At 41.6% G+C, this 27,020-nt stretch overlaps 1 protein-coding gene across 1 annotated transcript; it reads left to right on the forward strand.

Annotated features, from left to right (window-relative positions):
* Positions 1,621-26,057, forward strand: SELP (selectin P; the record flags this gene model as incomplete). Its single annotated transcript, NM_214078.1, is given in 13 exon segments — positions 1,621-1,712; positions 3,661-4,047; positions 7,279-7,386; positions 7,864-8,049; positions 8,901-9,086; positions 11,957-12,142; positions 14,875-15,060; positions 18,483-18,698; positions 19,689-19,874; positions 20,713-20,832; positions 23,248-23,278; positions 24,717-24,772; positions 25,368-26,057. Coding segments are annotated over 12 exon segments (1,939 nt in total), but the record flags the coding sequence as incomplete, so codon positions are not given.

Consider the following 27,020-nt stretch of genomic DNA (forward strand, 5'->3'; position numbering starts at 1 on the left):
CTACTTACCAAAGTCAATATTTGGAAACTCCTAGATGGAAAACTGCCAAGCTTCTTGTACAAAGATAACCCCACTATCTGGGGGATTTGCCCTGCTTTAAGTAATGTCCACTTTTGCTATCTGGTCCAGCTGCAGTCAACAGTGCATATGCATTGCACACACACCACCACCACCACCACCACCCCTCTCCTCCACACCACCCCATACACCCTATATCATCCATCTTGGAAGCCAGTCTCTGGCAATTGAGAATTTCTATACAGGAGGTTCTTGAGGTAGTAATCTGCTGGAAGAACAATAAAGTTTCAGTTTCAAAGCAAATGCACTATTTTTATGTTGGTGGTGACATTGGGGTGACTCTGGATGGGTATAGTTGTGGCAGCTAGGCTTGGACATGTCATACATTCTGTCATCCACAAAAACAACACAGCATGGATTTGGAAGCCTGGGGGTTTATAAAGGTAAGAAAGTAATGTGGGAAAAGCTCTTGTTTCAGAGTCAGGCTCTGCTTCTGTCATTTCGAATATGTTTTTATTTTATTTTATTTTATTTTATTTTATTTTATTTTTTTGTCTTTTCTAAGGCTGCTCCCACGGCATATGGAAATTCCCAGGCTAGGAGTTGAATTGGAGCTGTAGACACTGGCCTACACCAGAGCCACAGCAACTCGGGATCCAAGCTGCATCTGCAACCTACACCAAAGCTCACGTCAACGCCGGACCCTTAACCCACTGAGCAAGGCCAGGGACCGAACCCACAACCTCATGGTTCCTGGTCGGATTCATTAACCACTGTGCCATGATGGGAACTCCATCGAATATGCTATTTTAGACTCTCCAACTTTTAGGTTTCCATATGTAACATGAGGGAGATGAGCATTTCCAGAAACTGTTTATCAAAAAAAAAAAAAAACAAACCTTTAAAATGTTAATAGATCTGATGAATTCCCAACAGAAGGGAGCTCATGAGAAATCATACTTGTTATAGACCCAAGGAGAATAGGTTTATTATACATATACTAATAAAAATTAAATATGTATGTATACACACATATATTAACATTGAATAGTATTATAGACATATATGCTGAATGAGTTAAGGAAGAAAAGAAAATATAGATCGATAATATAGAAAAAATGGCATAGCACAGAACAACTGGTTGATGTTCTGTACATCAAGGTATAGGTCAGACAACCGTGTAAATCAGGGAGTTTTCATGTGACTTCCTATTATTCTTGGGTATGGTATACCAGTTCTTAAAGGGAGATTATTGCATAATAATAATGGTAGTGGTTTTTTTACATGCACATTACAAAATATGTCATTAAAAATACTAGTAGCACAAAGCAGTTACTCAATAAATATTTTTTGAATGAATGAAGACATGAATTCTGTCCTGAGCCATGGTGCAATATCCAAGTAGGGTAGGTAGGACTTGAACAGAGCAGTGAGAGGCAAAAAGAACAGAGAAGCTAGAGGCAAAAAGAGAGCAGAAGGCTTGAGCCACGCTTAATGGAAACGAGCAGTATTATTACTCAATAGAATGATTATTAACCACAATTTTTTTGGCCACACTAATTGCACATGGATACTAAAAGGAAGTCTTCTTTTCTTATTCCAGGCCAGCTGCCTAAAAGCCATCTGCAACTGGAGATTTCAGAGAGTGAGCTTCAGAACTGTCCAACTGCTCTTCTTCAATGCCCTGATCTCTGGTAAACCATGCTAACCTTTCACCTAGCCCTGAGGGAATAGGGGTAACCTCTCCAGGTGGAAGACGTTAAGGATGGTAGCCAGTTGTTGTGAGGCAGGGGAAAACTGTCCCCACCCACATTCCTGAAGGAAAAATGCACCCAACACCATCATATTGGTAGGAAAGCTTTCAGGAAGAATGTCAACAGACATATCCAGGACCAACTTAGCCATTAGACTGAAGAGTCACAGGCCCACGTTTCTTCTAGGGACCCACAAAAATGTTTTAATTTCTGTAAAAATCATTTTTTTCTAGGCCATAGAAGCTGTTTTCTTATATAATACTAATATATTCATCTTTCTACCAATGCTGTTGTAAAATAAGGTTTTTAATAGTTTCTTAGGGAGGAAGAGGATTCTGAAGGTAAAACTGTCTAGAGTCCATGCAAGCCAAAATGTAGCCCTGGTGATATCAGAAAAGAGGCTTCTGTTAAAACAATTCCATGGAGGTGGCTGGGAGGGAGGGACAAACACAACCAACCCTTCTGTGGGCAACAGAGGTGAGGGCTGAATAGGAGCGAGACTTCATAAACAGGAAAGAGCCATTTCCAGGCCTGATTGCTTACATTGTACACCTCTTTACATGGGAACTGGCCTCTTCTGGCTGAGGTGAGCTCCCACTGGCTACAAAAACAATACCTTGTGGTGCCCTTTATACCTTTGAAGGGCACATCCTTTAATTTCATTTGATTTCACAAACATTTTTTTTTTTTTGCAAGGCTTGGTTTATTTTAACAAGTGAGTAAGCAGAGACGGAGGAAGTGGAATAATTTATCAAAGAAAAACAGCCAAGAACAGTGGCATGTGAGACTGCAAAACAGGAGATCTGATGAGCCTCTGTCACAAAACTGTTGTTTCACTCAACAGGTATTTAGCAAATGTCTGTGAAATGCCCAGCTCTAGGGTTGGTGTTCAGAATCCAGAGGTAAAAAAGGCCACCATCAGGATTCAGAATCTAGCAGATGTGGCCCATGTTATCAGCACAGATGCTGCAGTACCTGACAGCAATGAAGGTGGAGGCAGAGATGGGGCTCAGGGAAGGAACACAAAGCCTACCTGGGAAAGAACACAAAGCCTACCTGGGAAAGTCATGGAAAGTAGGGGAGGAAAAGTTTACCAGGGCTAAGTGGAAAGGGCAGGCAGAATCGCAGGAAGAGCATGTGCAAAGGCTTGGGAGTTCTGTTTTGCTCAAATAAATAAATGTAAACATAACATGGTAGGTAATGAGGTGGGCCAGCAGGTAGGCTCCAGATCATAAAGCATCTTTTTTCCATGTGAAGAGGTAGTACTTGTAGATATGAAGCAGCCCTCAAGACATTTTATGTGGGCTTGGGCAAAGTATTTAATATGTTTCCTCCATTTACAAAAGAAGATTAGATGATCTCTGACATCTAACTCTGGCATCTTATGATTTCAAATCTTTAATAGCAAAGATCCTTAGAAGAGAACATTTTCCTATTCTGACTTCAGGTTTATATATTTTTTTCTTTATTAGGGCTGTGCCCATGGCATATGGAAATTGCCAGGCTAGGGGTTGAGTTGGAGCTGCAGCTGCAGGCCCACACCATAGCCACAACAATGCCAGATATGAGCCTCGTCTGGGACCTAAACCACAGCTCACGGCAATGGCCAGTTCCTTAACCCCCTGAGTGAGACCAGGGATTGAACCTGAGTCCTCACAGATACTACTTGGGTTCTTAATCTGCTGAGCCTCAACAGGAACTCTGACTTCATGTGTACGTTTACATCAATGATAGAAAACACTCTTTTTCCTTAAGACAACTAGATTAGACATAAAAAGTCCTATGTTAAGATTTGTCTTCTGGTCAAACTCATCAAAAAAGCATGCTTATGTTCACAGCCTCCTTCTCGTTTGGAATGCTAACGTGGCTCTCACTCTCCTTTACCTAGATCTAATGAACCAGAAGGGAGTGGCAGCATGGACCTATAATTATAGCACCTCCGCTTACTCATGGAATACTTCGCGAGTATTCTGCCAGAGGTACTTCACAGACTTAGTGGCCATCCAGAATAAAAAGGAGATTGCCTACCTCAATGACGTCATACCTTACTACAGCTCTTATTACTGGATTGGGATGCGAAAGATCAACAATAAGTGGACCTGGGTGGGAACCAAAAAGACCCTAACCCAGGAGGCTGAGAACTGGGCTAAGAATGAGCCCAATAACGAAAGCAACAACCAGGACTGTGTGGAGATGTACATCAAGAGTCCCTTAGCTCCTGGCAAGTGGAATGATGAGCCTTGTGTGAAAAGAAAGCGGGCTCTGTGCTATACAGGTAGGGACTTCTCTATTCCAAAATCTGCCTGTTAAAAAAAATGCCTTCTCCAGGTCATTAATATAGCCCCAGAGTCAATAACATTGAGTCATTATGTCAGGTACATGAAAACAAAGTGTTATGAGCACCTTGAAGAATTTAAGATCAGGATTAGAGAAAACTGGCCTTTTGAAACCAGAAGGAAATTTTGATATCATCTGGTCCATCCTTCTAATTTATAATTGATGAAACAGATGCTCAGAAAGTTTTAGTCTCCTAAAATTTATGTCAAGAACCTTTTTTGCACCACTATACCATAGTATAAGAGACAGTATAAAGTTGAAAGGTAACTTGACTCTGCCTCTAAGAGATGCAGCTGTAACTAATACCTACAGAACATCAGGATGTTTCAGGCACTGTTATTGGTTCAGGTGTCATTAGTCTATTTAGGATTAGTTGTACTTAGTTCTCATGAGAACCTAATCAATTAACCCCTTCTATTCCTCTCATTTTGCTGATGAGGGAAAGGCTCAGAGCTATTCTGGAATCTACCCAATTTCTAAGCTGCTTGATGATACAGCCGGTTTTAAACTCATGCTGGCTCCAAAGGTGGTGTTTTTTTAGCTCCATATGTGACCACACTCTTGGCTCAACATTCTCAGGAGACAATTTGAGAACATGACCAAGGAAGACAGATGCTTTGCAGAGCCCCTTCACAATATATCTCCAGGTCTTTTGGACTTTGGTAGGGGCTGGGGCAGGGAGGGTTGGTGAGGAAAGGGAAGAGGGAAGGAAAGCAAGATCCTGGGTATATATTTGATTCTTCACTCTCCAGGTTGGAGAGTACACAGACACTCATGTAAGCCTGTTCTTCCTGTAGTCATGCACCTCATGCCAGAACTGCTCCTGTCTTTCTGATAGGCTTCCCATCCAGAGGAGCCCCTCCTGCCCTGGGTAGCACAAGGACACTGTGGAGAGGGAAAGTATTGACTGCCCGGGGATGCAGTCCCAACCACTCTGAAGCATCTTTAAGAAGTCGTCTTATAGATGTCACACTCTGCTATGCATGTTCTAAATTCTTTAGATTATAAACACCTCCCCTCAGAAGCCCTCAACAATAATGGGACAGAATACCCAGTGTAGTGTCTATCCTTTCTCCCTCTCCTCACACAGCCTCCTGGCTGAGAGGAAACATATCCATATCCATACATGTGTTGTCATGGGTCAGATCTCATTTTATAAATAACTTATTTATTATTAAATTAATAGATAAAATAATGACCTGTTCTTCATAGGCCGGGATGGATGGTACCAGAATATTAGCTTGTTCTTCTGCCCTCCTAGTCAGCTCCCTACCCTCCCAGGGCTATGCCTCCCTGAAACTGATGATCTTAGCTGCCACTAGATGTTCCAACATGCTACTGCTCCCCCTCAACCCCACGCCCTACCTTCAACATCCATATCAGCAGGATAGTTTTTCTCAATGAAGCTTGCAAACAATTTCAGGGAAGAAAATAGATTGAATATTACTGGCATGAACAATGCCACTGCTCTAAACTGCAACAATGGAAGACATCTCTAATTAACAATTACACCTGAACACAGTTGGCTCCCATCTCCATTAGCACAATACTCTAGGCAGCCACTATCATTGATTGGCATTTTGTTATCTACGATGTAAAAGATGTAGGGAACCATTAATTCTCCATGGGAAATATGAGAAATAGATATGTACACTGCAACAAGAAATCAAGTTGGAATAATTCCCTAAAATGCCAGGATCTGCTAGACTGCAAAGCAGGGTATCAAAAGAGCAAAACCAGAAAAAAAAAAAAAGATATATTCATTGAATCATCATTACATTCTTTCCTGGAGACCCAAAGGAATAGATAAGTTACTAACCTGCCTGGAAACCCTGGAATGGAATGGAATACAGAACGTTGGCTGTTTTTTCATTCATAGAGTTCTGAGATGCTGAGGAAGCTATGGTCAGAACAAAGTTTGAATGTTCCGAGAGCACAGGGCAGGCAGGTATTGCTACTGTAAGGCAATTGGTGGGTCAGGGTGAATAGGATGAAAGCTGTGGGCAAAATCTCTCTCTAGGGGCTACTGTTGCTTTCTTTATCTTCTCTTTACTTGGAACCCTTCCCAGTGACCTAGTGCAGCTTCACTAAACTCACTGGCTGCCCTGGGAATGTCCTGTGGTAGAAACTTGCATGGCTTGGAGAACTATAGGATCTCAGAGTGGACAGCAAACATAGAGATTATCTAGCACAACCCTCTACATGACATGGATTTCCTCTTGTGAAAAACCCCAATGTGGACAAATGCAGACGGGCTCAGGAAACACCACCAGGAAACAACCTAGCTACTTATCTTACCCCAGCCATGACCTCATTGATAAAACCATCAAGAAAAAAACGCTCAGTGCTTTCATCGTAACAATTCTAATAATGCAGCATCATTACCATAATGCCTACACCCGCCAAGAGTCTCTTGCAGGAAAGAAACCTGGATCTTCTCCGTTATGTTACCCAAGTGGCACAGCCTTAGTGAGGAAAGCCTGTCAGGGCAGTCACGCTCAGCACCATGTAAACCTGGCATAGTTAGACATGTGACACAGCTCCCCATAAGGTTATTTGTCGTTGATCATGAGTAGGTCTTGAAGATCTCCTTCAGCTCCTCTGCTCCTCCACCATATGGTGCTGTGCATCAACTTAAGACAAACAAAAGGTAGAAGGGCTTAGACCCTAACATTGGGTAGGTTGGGTTCAAAGAAGTAACTTGCCTGAGGGTACATAATAGTAGGGAGCAGAGTATGGATTCTGATCATATACAAGACCCCTCCCCACATCTTCGTTCCTAATCTCTAGGTTGTAATATCTGTCATATGAGCTTCTGTAATAATACAACTCTATAAATGCTCTTGGTTAAAAAGCCACAACCTGTTCCTGTCTGAATATCTATTATTGGGAGCTCCATCCATCCCTCTGCATCCACACATGGCAACTCTTCCTCTGGAAACAGTAAATGTAGCCTGAATGGAAGCCATGCAATGTTCCTGCAGCCTCCTCCTATGCCCTTCACAGGGAACAGGCTGGCTCTCCAGAGGATGCTGTGGTTTTCTGTTGTCTGGCTAGCTCAAACTTACCCAAGTTGGGCTAAGTCTGTGACATGGAACAAGAATCCAGCTTTTTTCCACACCTCCTGGGAATGCCCATGATTCTTTCTGACTGTTCTGTTTCCATTCAGCCTCTTGCCAGAGCACATCCTGCAGCAAGCAGGGAGAGTGCACTGAGACCATCGGGAACTATACCTGCTCCTGCTACTCTGGATTCTATGGACCAAGATGTGAATATGGTGAGGCCACTTTTTTATTGATATTATTGTGGTCATTGGTCTTTTTCTAGAAGTGATGCCAGGAAATAAATCATATTGGAGACTTCCCAGTGAGCTAAGATTAGTCCTGGCCCCTCTCTATACCATCTGTCAGTCTGCACCACTCAAATTGTCCAAGACAGACACTCTGTGTTAACACACTTTATTCTTAGAACATTTCCTCAATAAAAAAACCTCAAAAGGTAAAAGGGAACCATAAAGGCATTATAACAAAGAGAATCCTCTCAGGCTAACTTTGCTTGCTTGAAATAAAAACCAGTGAAAGAATGATTATTTCCCAAGATGCAACCAATGCAAAGGAACCAGGTAAAGATGAACAGGTGGGTAGAAGCCCAAGGAGATGGGTTTAGGAGGGGTATATAAACAGTTCTAGGTTTTAGCAAGCCTGACATTGTCTTTCAACCTGCAAAGAAAAATATCAATATTTTGTCTCCACAGTCAAAGAGTGTGGAGAATTTAAACTCCCTCAATATGTGCTCACAAACTGCAGTCACCCTCTGGGAAATTTCTCCTTCAACTCTCAGTGCAGCTTCCACTGTGCTGAAGGGTACACACTAAATGGACCCAGTGAGCTGGAATGTTTGGCTTCTGGAAATTGGACTCATCCGCCCCCGCAGTGTGTAGGTATGTAGACCCAATTCTTTCCATTCTTCCTGACAGCTAGAATTTCAGAGGGGAGTTCCTCCATTTAAAAACCATTGAAGGTAACCTTTGCTGTACAGTAGAAAATTGACAGAACACTAAACCAGCTATAATGGAAGAAATAAAAATCATTATAAATTTTTTTTAATGGAGTTCCCTTCTTGTCTCAGTGGTTAACAAACCTGACTAGGATCCATGAGGATGCAGGTTCGATCCCTGGCCTCGCTCAGTAAGTTAAGGATCTTGTGTTACTATGAGCTGTGGTGTAGGTTGCAGGCACGGCTTGGATCCCATGTGGCTGTGGCTGCAGTGTGGGCTGGCAGCTGCGGTTCTGATTCGACCCCTAGCCTGGGAACCTCCATATGCCATGGGTGCAGCCCTAAAAAGCAAAAAAAGAAAAAAACAATGAACATCTACATCAGATAAGAAATTCTGGTTATTACTTTTGCCCACCAACCAGAGTAATAATAATTTTATTTTCATGGTATTCTGTATCTGTAGAGTGAGAAAATCAGTTTAATTCTTGATCCTCAGGCAAAAGCATTAAAAAAGGTCCCTCTCCCTTTGGGAATGGCAAAGTGAACTGAGTACAATGATGATTTAGGGGTTGGGTATTATTAATATGATAACTTTACCTTGCTTCTTTAAAAAGCAAGTAAAAACATATGTTCAGATCTTCCAAATAGGTACTGAAAGTACCACTTAACCAACCAAGTTCACCACCTTGCCTGACACTTTAGGAAGGTGTGAATTGCTGTTTGCAGCATCCTGAGGCTTCCAAGGTGCTGGGCCTAACCCAAGGTCTCATGTCATTGTTCTGTGGTTGTTGTTAGCTGTTCAGTGCCCAGCCCTGAAGTCTCCTGAGAAAGGGAACATGGCCTGTCTCCACTCTGAAAAAGCATTCCAGTACCAGTCCAGCTGCAACTTCAGTTGTGAAGAGGGATATGCATTAGTTGGGCCAGAGGTGGTGCAGTGCACAGCCTCGGGGATGTGGACGGCCCCAGTTCCAGTGTGTAAAGGTGAGTTTCAGGCAGTTGGGGATGTACATTGTCCACTGTACCTGGTTCTTGCTGGGAGCACAGATGAAACTGAGCTTGTAGAAAAACTGGCCTGAATCACAAAAACTTGACTCCCCTTTTACCTACTACTCAGATAGATCAGGTATATCTGGGCTAGGAAAAGAATGTGGACTCTAGAAAAACAAGAGGCTGATTTTACAGCTGATTTTAAAGATTTAAAACTCCTCCTTTGGCCCAAACTCTCTGACTTCAAGCAGTTTCAGAATGACCTCATTTGTAAATTTCACCTAAGAGGCCTAGGGTGGCATCTACATCTGTAAGTAGACACTAGAAGACCCACCAGGACAGTTATAGAGATAAAGGGAAGAGAGGATATTAGAAAAAGCTTAAAGGAATTTTTTCTGGAGTTCCCATCGTGGCTCAGTGGTTAAGGAATCCAACTAGAAACCATGAGGTTGCGGGTTTGATCCCTGGCCTCGCTCAGTGGGTTAAGGATCCAGCATTGCCGTGAGCTGTGGTGTAGGTTGAAGATGTGGCTCAGATCCCAAGTTGCTACGGCTCTGGTGTAGGCTGGTGGCTACAGCTCCGAATAGACCCCTAGCCTGGGAACCTCCATATGCCATGGGTGCAGCCCTAGAAAGACAAAAAAAAAAAAAAAAAAAAGACTTTTTTCTAATAAAGAGATTAGGGTAACACTGAGGACTGATACTCCACATTTGGACAAACATCACTAGGGGCTCCTGACCCTTACAACTTCCTAGCTCCACCTGGATTTTCAGAGGTTGTTTCATTGTTGCTCTCCAGCTGTGGCCATGGTCTTTCTCCTTCCTCCATGCCTTTCCCCTCGCCATGATTGTTCTCTCCAGCTATGCAGTGTTAGCTCCTTGAAGCCCCTAGCAAAGGAACCCTAGGGTGTGTCCATCCCCTCATTGCCTTTGCATATGGCTCAGCTGCAAATCTGAAGGCAAACCTGGCCATCATGTGAGGGGCTGGGGCACACTCTGCTGTGTTGGCACTGGCCAAGGGACTGCACCCTTGCCAACCTGTGAGGGTAGGATTTTTCCATTAGCAGCCTCCGGTTCACCTGGGAAGGAGTCATGGCACAGTGGAAAGATCAGGGCTCTTAACATCAGAATGATCTACTCCAGGCTCTGACACTGAAACAGGTAGTTCAGTGTCTGGGAAGTATGGTTTTCACCTCCTTGAAAGGAGCTATGAGTTGCAAGGAGCTTTTATGAGGAAGAAGTATATAAAAAGTATACAATTAAATAGGATGTATAAAGTACCTAGCAGATAGCCTTTGCTTCTCCCTTTTGCTCCCTCCCTGGCTCACTGGCATATAGACACTGTGGGACAATGCCCTTCCTATAAATCAGATGGAGTCAGAACAGTGGCTACTGGGACAGAGAAATTGCTTATCACAGCCCTTGGTGGTAGCCTTTGGCAAAGCATCAAAGGGACACTGCATTTGAAAAAGGAAGTTATGAGAGTTATCTTGAGGCTCAGCAGGTTAAGGATCCAGCATTGTCACTGCAGTGGCTCAGGTTGCTTGCCGTGGTGTAGATTTGATCCCTGGCCCCAGGAACTTCCACATGCCTCAGGTGTGGCCAAAAAAAAAAAAAAAAAAAAAAAAAAAAAAAAAAAAAAAAAAGGAAGAAAGAAAAGGAGGTTATGAGACAATCCTAGGCAATTGCATAATACCACAAAACTGAATTCTGTGAAATTGCTTCACAACTTCTTCCTATAGAGCAGTAAGGGGGATAGGATTAGTGAATTCTAGGAGACCTGGATTATAAACCTAGCTCTGCTGCTGTGTAGATATGAGACCTCGGGGATGTCACTTAAAATATCTGAACCTTACTTTTCTCATCTGCAAAGTAAGACAGAAACACTAGCGGACCATTGAGTCTTAAAAAGCAGAGGTTTAGGGTCACAGTGTAATGATAGTCTCTACACTCTGAAAAATCCCAAGAATATCCTGAAGATGAAATGCTTTATCAAGGAAGAGCATGAGGAAACCAGTCTTTATCAGAATTGAGGTTACCCAGGGTTTAATTGTGCTCAGGAACTGACCTTGGGCTGTACTCTCTAGGCAACTGAAGTCTGATTAAGATGACATCCTGTATTCTAGATATGAGACCTCAGGGATGTCACTTAAAATATCAGGGCTCATTCAGGATGGTTTTGTAGGGCTGCGTAAATAGAGTGTCAACAAGAAGCTATGTTGTTCCAGCTTTTTCCTTAAAAGTCCAGTCTGCTCTATATCTGCCCCTTCCAGATCCAATTTCACAAATACTGCCAATGAATATTTAAAGGACAGCTTTGATGGAATTCCCTAGTGGCCTAGCAGTTAAGGATTCAGTGTTGTCATTGCTGTGACTCAGGTTTGATCCCTGCGCTAGGAACTTCTGCATGCTGTAGGCACGGCCAAAATGAATACATAAATAAAGAGCAACTTCTATGTCCCAAACACTGCCAGGCTCTGCAATACAACTGCGGATGATTAATATCAGCCTCAAGGACACTACTGTCTAAGGGGCAGAATGACAGTAGTACATGAGCAGCTCAAGAACAGGGGCTGTGGGAGCATACAGGAAGAGCTCCTCCCCCAGTCTTGGGTGGGCAGGGAAGGCTTCTTAAGGAAAGTGAAGTCTAAGTTGAGACCTTAAGAGCAGGTGAGTGTGGTTCAGGCAAATAGGAGCATGGCAAGTGGTTCCGGGCAGGGTCCCCTTTTGGAAAAGGGAGGACGTAGGGTTCTGAATATATTGGTAACATGGGTCAGAAAGATGTAGCATCTCTCCAGGGGCTCTTCTGAAAAGGAACTGAGACCTTCCATTATCAGATTTCAAATGACACCTTTTTCCATTTAGCCATTACCTGTGAGCCTCTGGAGAGTCCTGTCCGGGGAAGCATGGATTGCTTCCCGTCTTCGAGAGCATTTCAGTACAACACGAGCTGTAGCTTTCGCTGTGCTAAGGGTTTCACGCTGAGAGGAGCTGACACAGTTCGATGTTCTAACTTGGGACAGTGGACAGCACCAGCTCCAGTCTGTCAAGGTACTGTGACACATAACATTCTCTCCGTGTCCTCTCAGCTTGTTGAAGACATCAGCATCTGCACTTAGCTCTGTCACTCATTTATTACTCAAGCATTTACTAAGAATCTGTTATGTGCCAGGCCCTTGTGCTGGCACTGGGGATGAAGTGGTGAGTGGAGGCAGTCCTAGGCACGTGTCCATGCAGCATCCTGAAATGCAAGACGAGGGCTACACTGATTGACACAGATTGGTGTGAAAGAGGGAAGGTTGGGAGGAAAGAATGATGCATGAGGAACAGCATGGATCAGTGGAAGAGTAATGACAAGACATTTAGTCCAGTTCCGTCATTTCCTAGCAACAAGCTTTTGGTCTCTCTGAAACTCAGTGTCATCTGCAAAATAAGAGTACTATTATCTGTCTTATCTACCCTTCTCACTAGTTGTTGTGGGTTAATGCATGTAGATGCAAGCGTAAAACTGCTATGAGCTTTACAAATAGGTAAAATAATAATAATGACATTACCTTGTAAATCATATGTCTGTGATCTGATTTTACAAAATCATCTCTAACTTGCTCTTATGAGAGAATCAATTTATAAGGAAATCACTAGGATCATTTTTTTTTTTTTTAAACAAGGAATACCCTACACAGAATTCCTGTTCCAGCATTAGGATATTGGCATTTCGGAGTTCCCGTCGTGGCTCATTGGTTAACTAATCTGACTAGGAACCATGAGGTTGCGGGTTTGATCCCTGGCCTTGCTCAGTGGGTTAAGGATCCAGTGTTGACATGAGCTGTGGTGTAGGTCGAAGATGCGGCTCAGATCCCACATTGCTATGGCTCTGGCATAGGCCGGTGGCTACAGCTCTGATTAGATCCCTAGCCTGGGAACCTCCATATGCCTCAGAAAGTGGCCCTAGAAAAGGCAAAAAGACCAAAAAAAAAAAAAAAGAAAGAAAGAATATTGGCATTTCATGTGATATCCTCAAGAAATTTATGTGAATCCCCAGGGTCCTTCCTGATTTTAAAATGAGGCAGTGGCTTGAAAGCAGGATCTCAAAGAGAGATTTATACACCCATGTTCATAGCAACATTACTAAATAATAGTTAAAATGTGGAAGCAACCCAAGTGTCCATCACAAAAAAGAAAAGAAAGATGTTCCTTTACAGATGATGTAATATTGTTTGGCCTTAAGAAGGAAGGAAATTCTGACCTGTGCTATAACAAGGATGAACCTCCAGGATGTTACACTGAGTGTAATGAGCCAGTCATGAAAAGACAAGTACTGAATGGTTCCACACATATGAGGTTCTTAGAGCAGTCAGAATCATAGAGACACAAAGTAGAACAGTGATTGCTGGGGGCTGAGGGGAGGGGAATAGGTGGTTACTATTTAATGAATGTAGAGTTTCAGTTTGAGATGATGAAAAATGTTCTGGAGATGGATGGTGGTGATGGTTGCCCCTATATATGAATGTATTTAATATCACTGAACCGTATGCTTCAAAAGAGCTAAGTGGGGAGTTCCCTGGTGGCCTAGTGGTTAAGGATCCGGCATTGTAATTGCTGAGGCTCGGGTTTAGTCCCTGGCCTGGGAACTTCTGTGTGCCACAGATGCAGCCAAAAAAAAAAAAAAAAAGTGGCTAAGTGGTAAAAGATAAATTTTATGCTATGTGTATTTTACTACGATTAAAAAAATGAGGCAGTAGAGGAACAGCTCACTATGCACTATGATGGTGAGGCTTAGTGAGGGTAATGGGCTGTGTTGGGGATATATTCTTGGAGAGACTGACACACTCAAAAGGGAGAGATCTTAAGAGTCACTGGAAGCATTTTTATCTCTAGGTAGCTAATACCCAGTCATTTAGAAGAGAGAACTTGCTATTCTCTTAAGCATCTAGATTTGGGGTTTCCATAATTCTCTTGATAGGCTTTCCTAGTGTTTTCCACTCTGATGGTCAAGGTCTGCATCTGATGCAAAGCTATAATGATTTTAACACTATGACTGCTACTGCTACTATAATGATTTTAACACTATGACTACTACTGCTACTATAATGATTTTAACACTATGCTGATGCTACTACTGTTAATAATAATAGCAGATAATATTTATGGAGCATTTGAGTCTAACTCCATATGGTAGTTAAAATTATTGCTCCTGTTTTAACAATGAGAAAAGATTTAACATATATAGAACACATGCATTCTCTCCATTTGTGGCCATCTATTTTATATGATTGAGATCATGATATATATAATTTTTACTCTTTTTCACTTATCCTCATACAGTGAGACACCTCCCATATCTTTTCAAAGTAAAATATATCATTTTAAGTAACCTTTAATATTCCCTTCATGGAGCCAATATAATTAATTTTAAGTCTCTACTTAGTTGCATTTAGTTATTTTTGACATTTTTCTCTCACAAATAATATCATGGTAAAAATTCTCTAAATTGATTTTTGATTTGCATCTCGATTACATAGTGTAGATTCTCGGGTCCAAAAGTATGATTTTTTAAAATTATGGATACATGTTGCCAAAATGCTTAACAATGGCTCAACATTTTCCTTATAGAGTCCTTCATTTGGCATTGTGATTAAAGGATATTTTTGTCATCCTCCAGGTTAAACACGATCCATTCCAAAACCCCTCCTCTTGGCACTAGAAAGGATTAAGGGGTTGAAATCAATGAGTACTTGTACATTACTGTTCCTCATTCCCTTTCTTTCTTCCTCACTCCTTAGCATTGCAGTGCCAGGATCTCCCAGCCCCAGAAAAGGCCCAGGTGAACTGCTCCCATCCCTTTGGTGCCTTTAGGTACCAGTCAACCTGCAGCTTCACCTGTGATGAAGGCTCGTCCCTGGTGGGAGCAAGTGTGCTGCAATGCTTGGAGACGGGGAACTGGAGTGCTCCTGCTCCAGAATGCCAAGGTAAGATGAACTCTTTCTAGCATCTTGGAAACTGTAGGCTTATTTTCAAAAGCTGTATTTTTAGAAGTGGTGATTATCTGGGGGACAGAAGCTTGAAATGGAATGGAAAATTAACACGGTAATTACATAACCCAGGGATCCCAAATGCAGATGTCTTCAGGGGCTAGACAGTACCACAAGTGAGAGGATGCTTGGCAATAGGGCATGGGAATGGCCCCCAGCTGACTCTGTACTAGGGCCTTTACCAGGACCTGCAGGCTCCTCTCATGAACCAGGTGAACTGTTCTCACTTGGCTAAAGATAGTATCTGGAAAGAAGGCCAGAGGGAAAAAATTGCCTCAGGATGTTTGTCCCAAGGGTAACCTGGCAATTTACTCCTAGGAACCATAGAGTATAATGGTGGACTGGGGATAACTCATGTGTATAGTAGTGGAATGGGAGGGTAGAATTTACAGGTACCGGGCTGCAAATATCCTTCAAGAGTTGTGTAAGATGGGAAACATACACTTAGGATAAAGTGAAGACTGATGAAAAGAGGAAGAAACTAACTTAAAAATGCAAAGTCACAGGATTCTCAGGAAAAAAGTATACATATATATATATAAGCACTATACTTGATATAAAATAAAGCCAGTTCTCATATGAAATAGACCTCATTCTAATCATCTGTGTTTGGGAATTAAAAAATACATGTATTTTTTTAATATTCCCCATTCCTTTTTCTACTCAATGTATCCAATTACTTACTTATATTTATCACAAATACTGCTTTTAAAAAGATTTTTATTTATAACAGCTGCATAAAAACAAAAAAATCTTCTTAAATATCCCCCTAAAATACCCCCCCCAAAACAGACACTGGTTATGTTTTTCCAATCTTCCAAGATTTTCCCTATCCACCTTTTCCTCCACACAATTAGTATTTTTATGATGCATATATATATATAATTTTAATAATTAAATAGGTAAAATACTAGGCAATTCTGCACTGCTTGCCTTTGTTTTTTACTTTGTAAAAACTTCCAACATCTGAGTGAAAGCAGGCAGACACATGTTTTTAATAAAAAGGAAACTATTCAGATCATACACAAGCACACACATGCACACATACACACACCACTGTTAAGTTAGGTCAACAGCGAGTGAATGAATAAATGAATGAATGAATGAACGGGCTGACAAACTCAGCAGATTTGCATGTCCTTTATCACCAGGCACCAGAGAGCATGGCAAGCCACTGGGGCAAGGGCTGGGCACACCTTCAGAGCTGCAGAGATGAGGGTGAGACTTGAGACCTTGGCTCCTCAGCTCTCACCCTGGCTACACTGAAGCCTAGATATGCTGCAAAGTCTACACACCTTTGGGGAAGAACTTGAGAAGGGTGTCACAGTGATCAGCACCCTTCCGGGAAACCCTGAGTTGTATGGGGCACAGATTATAGTTTGTTGCTCCACACTGTCCTGCCTGTGGGCGTTTCACAGGGAGGAGACTGACACTCACCACCACTTCCTGTGACCTGCCATTTCCCTTCCGCTTTTAGTTCTTTGTTTACTCTGACTGAACTTTCTCCTCTTGCTGCTGGGTGAGCATCAAGTGAAATACCCAAATGTGGTCTGGGCAGGAAAGTACCACGAGGCTTGCAATCTACTAGTTGCTATAATACTCCTAAGAGAGTGTTATTAGACAATTTCCCTTTCCAAAGCCTCCTCCCCTTGCCCCTGTCTCTCCACCCCAGCTATCAGAAGGCAAGGCCACAAAGGAACTGCAAATGGATTCATGGCACCAGCACCCTGTGATTTGTCCTTTTGGTTTTAGGCTTCTTGACTTTTCTCCTCTTCCCCTCTACCAACCCCGCCCCCACTGAATACAGAAAAACTGTTCAAGTGGCTGAGAGTAACTAGGTCTCTGGACAAATGGATGAGATTGGGAAGAATGTAGCTGGAGAGAAGAAAGGTAGAAAGGAAGAGAAAGGTATAGAAAATGCTCTAGAAACCTCAAGCAGTTCAAATCCGTGGCCAAAAAAAACAACCCTAGGTTCATGCATACTACCTCCATCTTTGGTTTAAAGCCTTACACCACTCAATCAGGCCAAACAGTGAAGAAGAAACACCCTAAACCATGTATTCTCTTAGTCTTCATTTTTTAATGCCAATATGTTTGATCTGAGTGTTATTTCATCAATTGCCAGAAGGACATTTTGTTAGCCATTAACATTTGTATACAGAGTGCTTTCACTTTTGAGCCTTGTAAAAATCCTGAGAGCTATGTAACATCATGCTATTCTCCAAATTTTAGAAGTCACGATACTGAGATTCAGAGAGGTTAAGTGACTTGCCAAAAGTCACAGACCATGATCCCCAACCAAATCAAATCCTCTAGCACATCAAACTCTGCATGTATAAACTGCAGCAAAGTACCATGGGATCTCATTTATCCTTTTTTATAAGTGAACAAGTAGACTCATTTGGGGCTGGTCACTGTAAGCTGAGACTGGTGGGAAGAGCATTTGCAGGTGGCCAATTACATTGTGTGTCTCCCTTGTGTCCATGATTTTTAAAATACTTTTAATTTTTACCTCCAGTTTAGCTAACTTGCTATTTTATGTAACTAAAGATTCCTGCAAGTCAAGGGTTATTATTTTCCCCATACCATAGATGAAGCAACTGAGGTTCAGAAAGCTTATTGTCTATTAGATACATTGCTAGTAAGTAACAGTGGCAGGATTTGGACCCAATTCTTTCCACCAGTTGTTTGGAGGAAGGAGTTTTTGTCAGGGGGAAGTATTTTATGACTCCCTTTCCCTATTTCTAATCACTTGTCGTTGCTGGCAAGGTCTTTGGCTCCGTCTCTGAAGATGATGTCAAGGAAACAGACTCCCTCTCTTGTCCAGCGGCAAATGATCACTATCTCTCCCAACAAATCACCAGCTCCCTTTGAAGTCACCTCTAAAGCCCCTTGTGTGTGAGCGTTTCAGGAAACCAATCTCCTGTTTCATCTGTCCTGGTGACAAAGCACCAGGAACTCAAATGATCATTTCTAACCCAGTGCTGCCCTGGTGTGTTAGGGACACACACACACACACACACACTGATTTCAGTTGCTGTGTTCTAAAACAGTCTCCTTCCTCTCTCTCTCTCTCTCCTCCTCTGCCACGCCCTTGGTAGCCATTACCTGTACACCTCTGCGAAACCCTCAGAATGGAACAAAGACCTGAATCCAACCTCTCTCCAAGGATAATTTTAAGTCATTTTTCTCAGCTGGCTTTCATATCTGAGATTGATAGTTTTCCTTAACTTCCTTAAGGAACGAAAACCTCCCTGATTATGAAAGGAATGGAAGGCAGTTATTCCATGTCATTCTTAACTCTGTTATACTCCTTTTAATTAGGAGCTCTCCTACTTGAAAACATTTTCTCACAACAGGTATCAGCATAGTATCAGCTCCTCCTCCAGAGGTGCGGTGCCCAGCCCTCATCACTCCAGAGCAGGGAACAATGCACTGTCAACATCATCTGGGAACCTTCGGCTTGAATACGACTTGCTACTTCAGATGCAAAACTGGATTCACAATCATGGGAAACAATGCTTTGAGATGCAGATCTTCTGGACAATGGACAGCAGTAGCTCCAGTATGCAGAGGTAACGTGAAAAGGATGCCATCTTCCAGCAAGCTAGTCATCGTACATGCCTCTGAAATCCCATCCAACCACAATGAGTGTTAGCTCCTCCATGCAATCCACACCAGTCCCAGTTAGAAGTAATATGCAACAGGCATATCACTTTTCCCCTTCCTTGTGCCCTGGGTACTCAAAGACCTAAAGGAGAAAACATTTGTAAATGTCCAAAATGCATTAGAATAATATGCATGCTGAACATGAAACCAGCTGTATGAATTTTGAAATGCAAGTTGCAATTATATTACGATGTTACAGTATAAACATTCCATATTTTCATAATTGGAACCGAAACAAAAAGATAAAACATGTATGATACTCCTTGAAGACCTATTTCCCTATGCAGGAAGTACTGTGTCCCTTTCATCACTGATTCCCAGGAAGCACAGGAGAGTGCTTTGCAAATGTCGCTATTGTTCAATAACATTTATCTGAGTTAAATTTAATTTCCTGAGTTGAGTTAAATTTGAGTTCAATTTAGTTCCCTATCCACAAAATTGGGAGAATAGCCTGAAATTTCATGAAAAATAGTTTAAAGAAGGTGGCAGTTTCTACTTCTTTCATACTTTCAGGGGCCAGCAATGCTGAAAAATTATTTTCAGAAATACATGCTGACATGCTAGCTAATCACCAGCAGTAGTGATAATAACACTCAGAACAATAGTATTTTTGAGAAGAAAAAATTCATAGATAGTATTTTTGTAGGAAATACAAAATTTTTGACAGGTATTTATTGAATTCTACTATGTGCCCCCTCTAGCTCTTTGGCAATCATTCTCTGAGTCCATGTGATGTTGGAAGAGCTGGTGTGAATGTCAAAAGTGGCTCATCTCCTTTCTGATCTTTTGTATTCTACCCTATCTACTGGCAATGCTAGCCAGGTTTCAAATGAAACCATAATCTCTTTTACCTTCATTCTCTATGTTTGTTTTTCCTGTGTTCTTTTTTTCTGCAGCTGTCAAATGCTATGAGCTACACATTACTGGGCCAATAGTGATGAACTGCTCCAACCCTTGGGGAAGTTTCAGCTATGGATCAACCTGCAGCTTCCACTGTCCAGAGGGTCAATTACTTAATGGCTCAGAGTTAACAGTGTGCAAAGAGAATGGAGAGTGGTCAACTACGATGCCAACCTGCCTAGGTATGTTTCCCATACAGATTAGGAAGTCACTTTGATACAGAAAACAACAAAATTAGTATTTCTCCTCTGTGTATTTATGACAGTAGTCTCACTTTCCATCACTGGGATTCCCCTGCGTTTAATAATTGTTTCACAATGAATCAGAATTTCCTTGCCTTATGCAGAGCAGTGGGAATCAAACTCAGTGACTTCATGTAGATAATCACTGCTCTTTTTTCAGAGCTCCAATGTGTGCAATGAATTCTTCCATTTCTTAAAAGCTCTATGCAGTACGTCTTGAAGTTTCAAAATGTTTTAAATTCGAGGTTATTTAATGCAGAATTCTAATTTATTATCTCAGAAGATCTTTATTCACTGTATACCTCCCAAAATATGTAGATCTTCCTTAATTAAGGTCCATCTGTTTTTAAGGTTTATTTCATTCCCACCCCTTCTTTTTCCCACTTTTTTCTCTAGCAACTGGTTATAACAACTTTTTGCTAAATAACTGAATCTTTGATTATCCTCCCCCAAACTACCCACAACTTATTTATGTAAACTTCCATTTATTGTATCTACCATTTAATCATTTAATTCCTTTTATTGAGTCCTTACCCTGACTCTTTTGGAAATTATGTTTGATATCTAAGCATCAGGAAGAAAACCAGGCCTTGTCTCGCATCCTGTTGCAGTGGTTTATAACTTGCAGATATTCTTGTGCTGGGTCGTTAGCACTGCAAGGACCTCTGATGACCTACTTGGTTGCACATCTTAGGGTTCTGGGGGCCTTCTGGGGGAATGATGGTCTTCTGTCCAGTTCATGTCTTATGTCTCACACATGGGTGTGTTTCTTTTGCAGCAGGGCCATTGACTATCCAGGAAGCCCTGACTTATTTTGGTGGAGCAGTGGCTTCTACAACAGGTTTAGTGATGGGTGGGACACTCCTGGCTCTGTTAAGGAAGCGCCGCAGACAAAAAGGTAAAGAGGAAAGAATACCCTCCTTATTTTCTTCTTTCATGTGGTTTGGGATGGGGCAGTAAAACCACAACTTCAGTAATACATGCCTGAAAATATTTGCATTAAAAGAAAACAAGGCTGGAGTTCCCAGTGTGGCTTAGCGAGTTAAGAATCCAATATATTATCCATGAGGAGGCGGGTGTGACCCCTGACCTTGCTCAGTGGGTTAAGGATCCAGTATTGCTACAAGCTGTGGTGTAGGTCACAGACATGGCTCAGATCCCACATTGCTGTGGCTGTGGTGTAGGCCGGCAGTGACAGCTCTGATTTGACCCCTAGCCTGGGAACCTCCATATGCTTCGGGTGGGGCCTAAAAAGAAAAAAAAAAAAAATGAAATCGAGTTATAGCAGAGATAATATCTTGTGAAAAGCCCTAAAAGGATGAAATAGCTGGAAAAGTATTATGCTCAGTTGTTTATCAGAAAATGTTAAGCATCCGAATCAGAAAAAACTGGTGGAGGAAGTGAAAAATGAAGCTAGAGGTATAAAGAGCTGCTGCTTAATAAATGGCTCGTATAACAAGCTAAGAGATGTGTTCTTGCTCCTGAAAACTTGTGGAGCTACTTCAGGATTGAAGCAAGAAAGCAACCAAAATGGAGGAAGACTGTCTATAAGGAAAATTATGTTTATCAGACTGTTCATCAAAAAATAGCTCTGGCCTAGGGATTTAAAAAAGAGAGAGAGCCTTAGGAGTTAAAAGATCTTTTCACCGTCTGTCCCAGAAGTTCAGCCTGCCCATAAGCTGAGAAACCACTTTTAATAAGCTAAAGGGGCTCTTCATTATTCCTCATGGAAAGCAACTGGGGGTATCGGACGGGGTCAGGAGATCAAATCCAGGGACTGAAAGTGCCAACGTTAAAAGTGCCTGACAGGAGTTCCCATCGTGGCACAATGGAAATGAATCCGACTAGGAACCATGAGGTTGCGGGTTCGATCCCTGGCCTCACTCAGTGGGTTAAGGATCTGGCGTTGTCGTGAGCTGTGGTGTAGGTCACAGATGTAGCTGGGATCTGGCGTTGGCTGTGGCCTTGGCCGGCAGCTATAGCTGTAGCTCCAATTTGACCCCTAGCCTGGGAACCTCCATATGCCATGGGTGCAGCCCTAAAAAGCAAAAAACAAAACAAAACAAAAAAACTACCTGACAGCATTGTCATGGAATTGAGATTTCAACACCTATTTTTAACTGCTCAGGAGAGAGACCTCTTGTTCCCTACTCACATGCTCTCTTCATTCACAAAGAAAGTCTTCATTGCATTAGTTGCAATGGTTTTCTAAAGTTCCCTCAAATACTCTCCTGTGATTAGTGAATAGGACAAAAGACAAAAGTAACACATTTGCTTAAAGACCAAAAAGCTACAGCTAATCCCTCTGTGCAGCATCTGTGCTCGCTTAACCAAATCTAGAAGGCAGAGTCAAGAGCTCCTAAGACCTGCATCTTAATCTCCACTGCCATGTAGGAATCTCATTATTCCTGCATTTTCCCCAAGTTCTTTCTTAGTTCTGAGACATATCCAGGGATCCCTCTGAACCATGGAGTGGGACCAGCAGCCACCCATCTTCCAATATCTCAACAAGAAATAAATCCATTCGTGGGGATAGGGGGTTTTCTCTTGACCTGTCCCAATTTGATTTTAAATTTATAGGATTCCATGGGCAGATACTCTGTGGCATATTCTGCCCCTCTTCTACAGATTCAAAATGCACATTCATTATCACACTGAAGTCTCAGTCATGCCCCATAACAAATATACTTGTTCATCTTCATTGTACCTAATATTTACTAAATTTATTTAGCCATGAGATGTTTTCCCCTTTTTATGCGCTCATGAGATAGTTGACAGACCTGCTGCCATGTTGGAAGTTTCCACTATCACAGTCCACAATTTGGATTAATACAGGAGGCCCCGCAATGACATATGTGACCCAGGAAGGAAACCATCTGCTGTTATGTTGGTGTGAATTTGTTTATAAAATTAGTTTTCCCAACTAATGGTTGAGGAAGTGTGTCACAGGATGCAAAGAGAGAGTGTCTCAAGAGTCAAAGACATGAGTTTTAAGAACCAGTGTTCTCACAACAACAACCAAAAGTAGCCAAGAGGCTGAAGGCAGAGAGCAGAGGTAGAAGGAGAGGTTGTTGCTGAAAGGAAAGAGGAGAAGGATGAGTGAACTGGAGAGTTACATATTTTCAAATGTTTACTTTAGCCTAAAACAGGACCTACCCTCAGGGATTGATTGGTCCCAACACATCCCTTAGAGTGAGTCCATCTGGAATCAGTCTGCTGATTATCCCCAGTAATTCTCATTACTGATGACCTTTCTCCTTTATCTCATTTTTTTCTCTTAAACCAATCTTTTGTGTCATTTTGCTTATTTCAGATGATGGGAAAAGCCCCTTGAGCCCTCAAAGGTAATGTGAAAATGCTTTATGATTAAGTTTTCCTAGTTTGACTTTTTAATTCACTGTAGTATGTCAGAATGATTATGCAGATGCCCCCTTTTTGGAACAAATCTTTGTCAATGTCCCCTTTATAGTTCAGAAGTAAAACACACAGATAATACATCCTAACAATATGTAATTTTTTAAAAATCAATAAGTGCCCTAATCAAAATATAAAGGAGACGTACAAGGGAAAATGACCTAGAAATAAAATGCTAGAGGAGTTCCAGTTGTGGCTCAGTGAGTTAAGAATCCAATGCAGTGTCCATGAGGATGCAGGTTTGATCCCTAGCCTCACTCAGCAGGTTAAGGGTCTGGCAAGACAAGCTGCAGCATAGGTTGCAGATGTTCCTGGGATCTGGTGTGGCTGTGGCTGTGGCTGTGGCATAGGCCTGCAGCTGCAGCTCTGATTTGGACCCCTAGCCCAGGAACTTCCATATGTCACAGGTGGGGCCCTAAAAAGAAAAGAAAAAGAAATATAACACTAGAGCTTGGGCACCACACGAGCAGATGCTATGCGGTCATTAGAGGCTTGTATCTTTGTTCAAGTAGAATCACAGTGAAGGCAACAGCCATAAAGGCCAACTGACAGGAATAGTCTATTAGTGACTCAAACAGTATGAGAAGCATTGCCAACACCAACCTGATTTTTTTTAAATGATGAACAAGTCTGGTAAAGAGCTGGATAACCTGTTATTATCTTCCCTCAATTCACATGGCAATTACATTTTAAAAGACGCACAAAAAAACTTAATATTTGTATGTAAAAGCAGTTAATTTCCAAGCTCAGAGATTTTTCACTTCCATAAATGTTGAGTAGATATTCTAAACCTATATGGAGTGCGTAAGATAATTCTTTGGTACCCCACGTATATTAGGACATCCAGTGCCCCTGGCACCAGCCCTAAATGCCAACAATAAGGCTTGGTCATTATGAAAGTCAAAATATTCCCATAGGGAACAATACTACCATGCTTTGAAAACTATTGCCATATGGTCAAGGATAAAGGCTGGAATTTTATAAGGATTTTCTCTCACCAAGAAGAAGATACAGCAGGGGGTGCATAGTACTAAAGCATCAATAAAAAATAAAAATAAATAAAAATAAGACAAGTATATAGAAATATACTTGATAGGAATGGCCATTATTTAGAGTTTAATAAATATACTTCCAAACCAAAAGAAAAATAAATAACAACTTAACATGGGTACAAAACACAATGCGTTAATCCAGAGCTGTTAAGTGGGATCTTGGAAATCTCTTTGGCTTTTATTCTTCTTTCCCTCTAAAAGCAGAGAATTCCAGGGGTGGGGTGGTAATCCATGGCCTCTGAAAGAACCATGTGCAGGACTGGGGTCAAGGACAAAGCACTACATGGCAGGTCATCTTTGTGTTTCTGTTCTTTAGCCACCTAGGAACATATGGAGTTTTTACAAATGCTGCCTTTGATCCGAATCCTTAAGGTAAGTAACCTATGAAGGTATTTTTGAAGGAAATAGAATAGTAGGGGAAAGAGGAAGAATATAAAGCTTGACTTTTCTTTATATAGTCATGAGTTACACTTTAAGCATGCGTTACATTCTTAAGCTGTGCAGGAAATTGTGTTGGCGGTAGGGAACAGGCATGGCAGTAGAGTGATAATAGAAAGTACATTCACAGGAGGATTTCCATTTCCTCTGGGATAGAAATGTTCTAATTAGACAAAACTTATTTCGGGATATATGACATTCCCATTACTGGCTGCTAGATGGTACTGACACTGTGGTCTTGCCTGATAACCAGAAGTCATGATGGCTGGGAAAATTTTACAGACTTTATGGAACCATTTTCCTGTGTGACCTGCTGGGAAAACAAAAATAACCTGCTACCTTCTTTCCCCCCCAAAAAGCTCAGCAAGTAGCTGAGTTTCCTAACAAAAGTAGCCAAGATGGCAGAATATCTGGAATCGAGAAAAAGCTTATTCTGAGCCTCACGGGAGACATAGGATTAGAGCTTTCTTTATTTCTTTTATTTGTTAAGGAAAATATAATTATTTTAATTTTTTTGTCTCATTTTCAGAAAATGTCCTTCTCTTGGTCCCCTCACTCAACATCGACAGGATCCTATTTTTGAACATCAGCCCTCCCGATAGACTTGACCATAACTGTAGCATATCTACTGCAGTTTTCTGTAAATACTTGTGAATAAAGGACATGGAATTTCCTTTAGATAAGCTCTAGACCAGAGCAGAAGAATTGTACCACAAGCCCCAACTCTACCCACTGCCCCTTCCTGCACCATTTCCTCTTCCTCCAACCCAAGACTCAGGAACTGGGACTGCATGTTTCTGAAGTGGTCTGTGGGCTTTGCCCCAGCTGTCACTTGAGATACTAATTAGCTACAGCCTGGAGCATCTGACTCACCAGAAGGCCAGACTGTGGAAAAATAAAAAGGTCTCTTTATTTTTGGATTGGAGGAAGTCATCCTCTACTTTTTTGGAAAGCAGGCAGCATCTCTGATGAGAGGGAACTTCTGTAGGACCTCCTGGGATCTTCAGTGCTTGCCTTTTATGAAGCCTTTTAGACCTCTGCTGAGAGGTTGCAGAGAAGCCTCTGGATGGCACCAGAGGCCGCAGAAGACTGAGAATTAGGACCGGAAGGTACATGTCACTGTAGACTTTCCCTCTACTGTCACTCTCCCCGCCAAAAGACCCAAAGACCCAAAGACCAATATGTGAATGTTTAATTAAAAGGATTTCCCCAAATGCCATTGTTCTATTATTTGGTGTTTTGTTGAATAAAGTCTATGTTCATCACCTTATTTAAATCAATGTAATGCGCAATTACAGTTGTCCCAATTACAGCTCACCCCTTCGGTTAGCAAATATATATCTTTCTACCCCCATACACACAAGAAGAAAGTCAGAAAAGCAGAAAAGGTCTTTATCATCTGAATGAATGTTCTATAGGGAAGAACAGATGTGTTTTCCATGTTCTTTAATTCACATGCTTAATAAATAGGTTGTTGAAAGTTCTGAAACTGATGCAAAAAAAAAAAAAAGACAGCCAAACAATATAGTTGTCCTGTCTCTGTGAAATGTGAGGCAATGAACATGTGACACTAGGTAAACAAGCAAATAAAAACGCAAATAAAGCTTGCAAATAAAAATGGTGTAACAGTCTAACTAAAGGTTAAAAGAATTTTGCAAGAATTTTGGTAATAACCTTGGGATTTAGGGACACATTGCTTTTAAAAAGTTTCTCTCCTCTACTGTCCATGGCATCTCTGACTGCTTATTTTTTGCCAATCACTAGGTTCGGTATTACAGGACGATGATTATCAGGTGATTATCCTGAGTCAGAAGCTACATTTTGTAAAAACTTCCCAGAGAATTCTGATGGTTTACCAGCTTTGTGACCGACTGATATTATAGATACAGAAAGAATAAGGCCCTGCTCCTGCCCTCGAAAGTTTATAATCCAGTTGGGGACACAATAGACACTCTTACAAAGAAAAGAGACAGTGGGTAATTAACAGGAGTATATTATTTGAAGTGTGTGGTAGAAATTCATAATATGGAAATGTCTATTTGGCCCAGGCTCAAGGAGATAAGCAGAACTCTGGACTTTAAAGAGTGGACAGCAAAGAGGAAGAGAGTGGCATTCTAAATTGGTCAAATAATATAAGCCAAGGGGCACAGACAGAAGAATTTATAGGGATGTGAAAATGTCG

This window comes from Sus scrofa, chromosome 4, assembly GCF_000003025.6.
Source record: "Sus scrofa isolate TJ Tabasco breed Duroc chromosome 4, Sscrofa11.1, whole genome shotgun sequence".
Taxonomy (NCBI): domain Eukaryota; kingdom Metazoa; phylum Chordata; class Mammalia; order Artiodactyla; family Suidae; genus Sus; species Sus scrofa.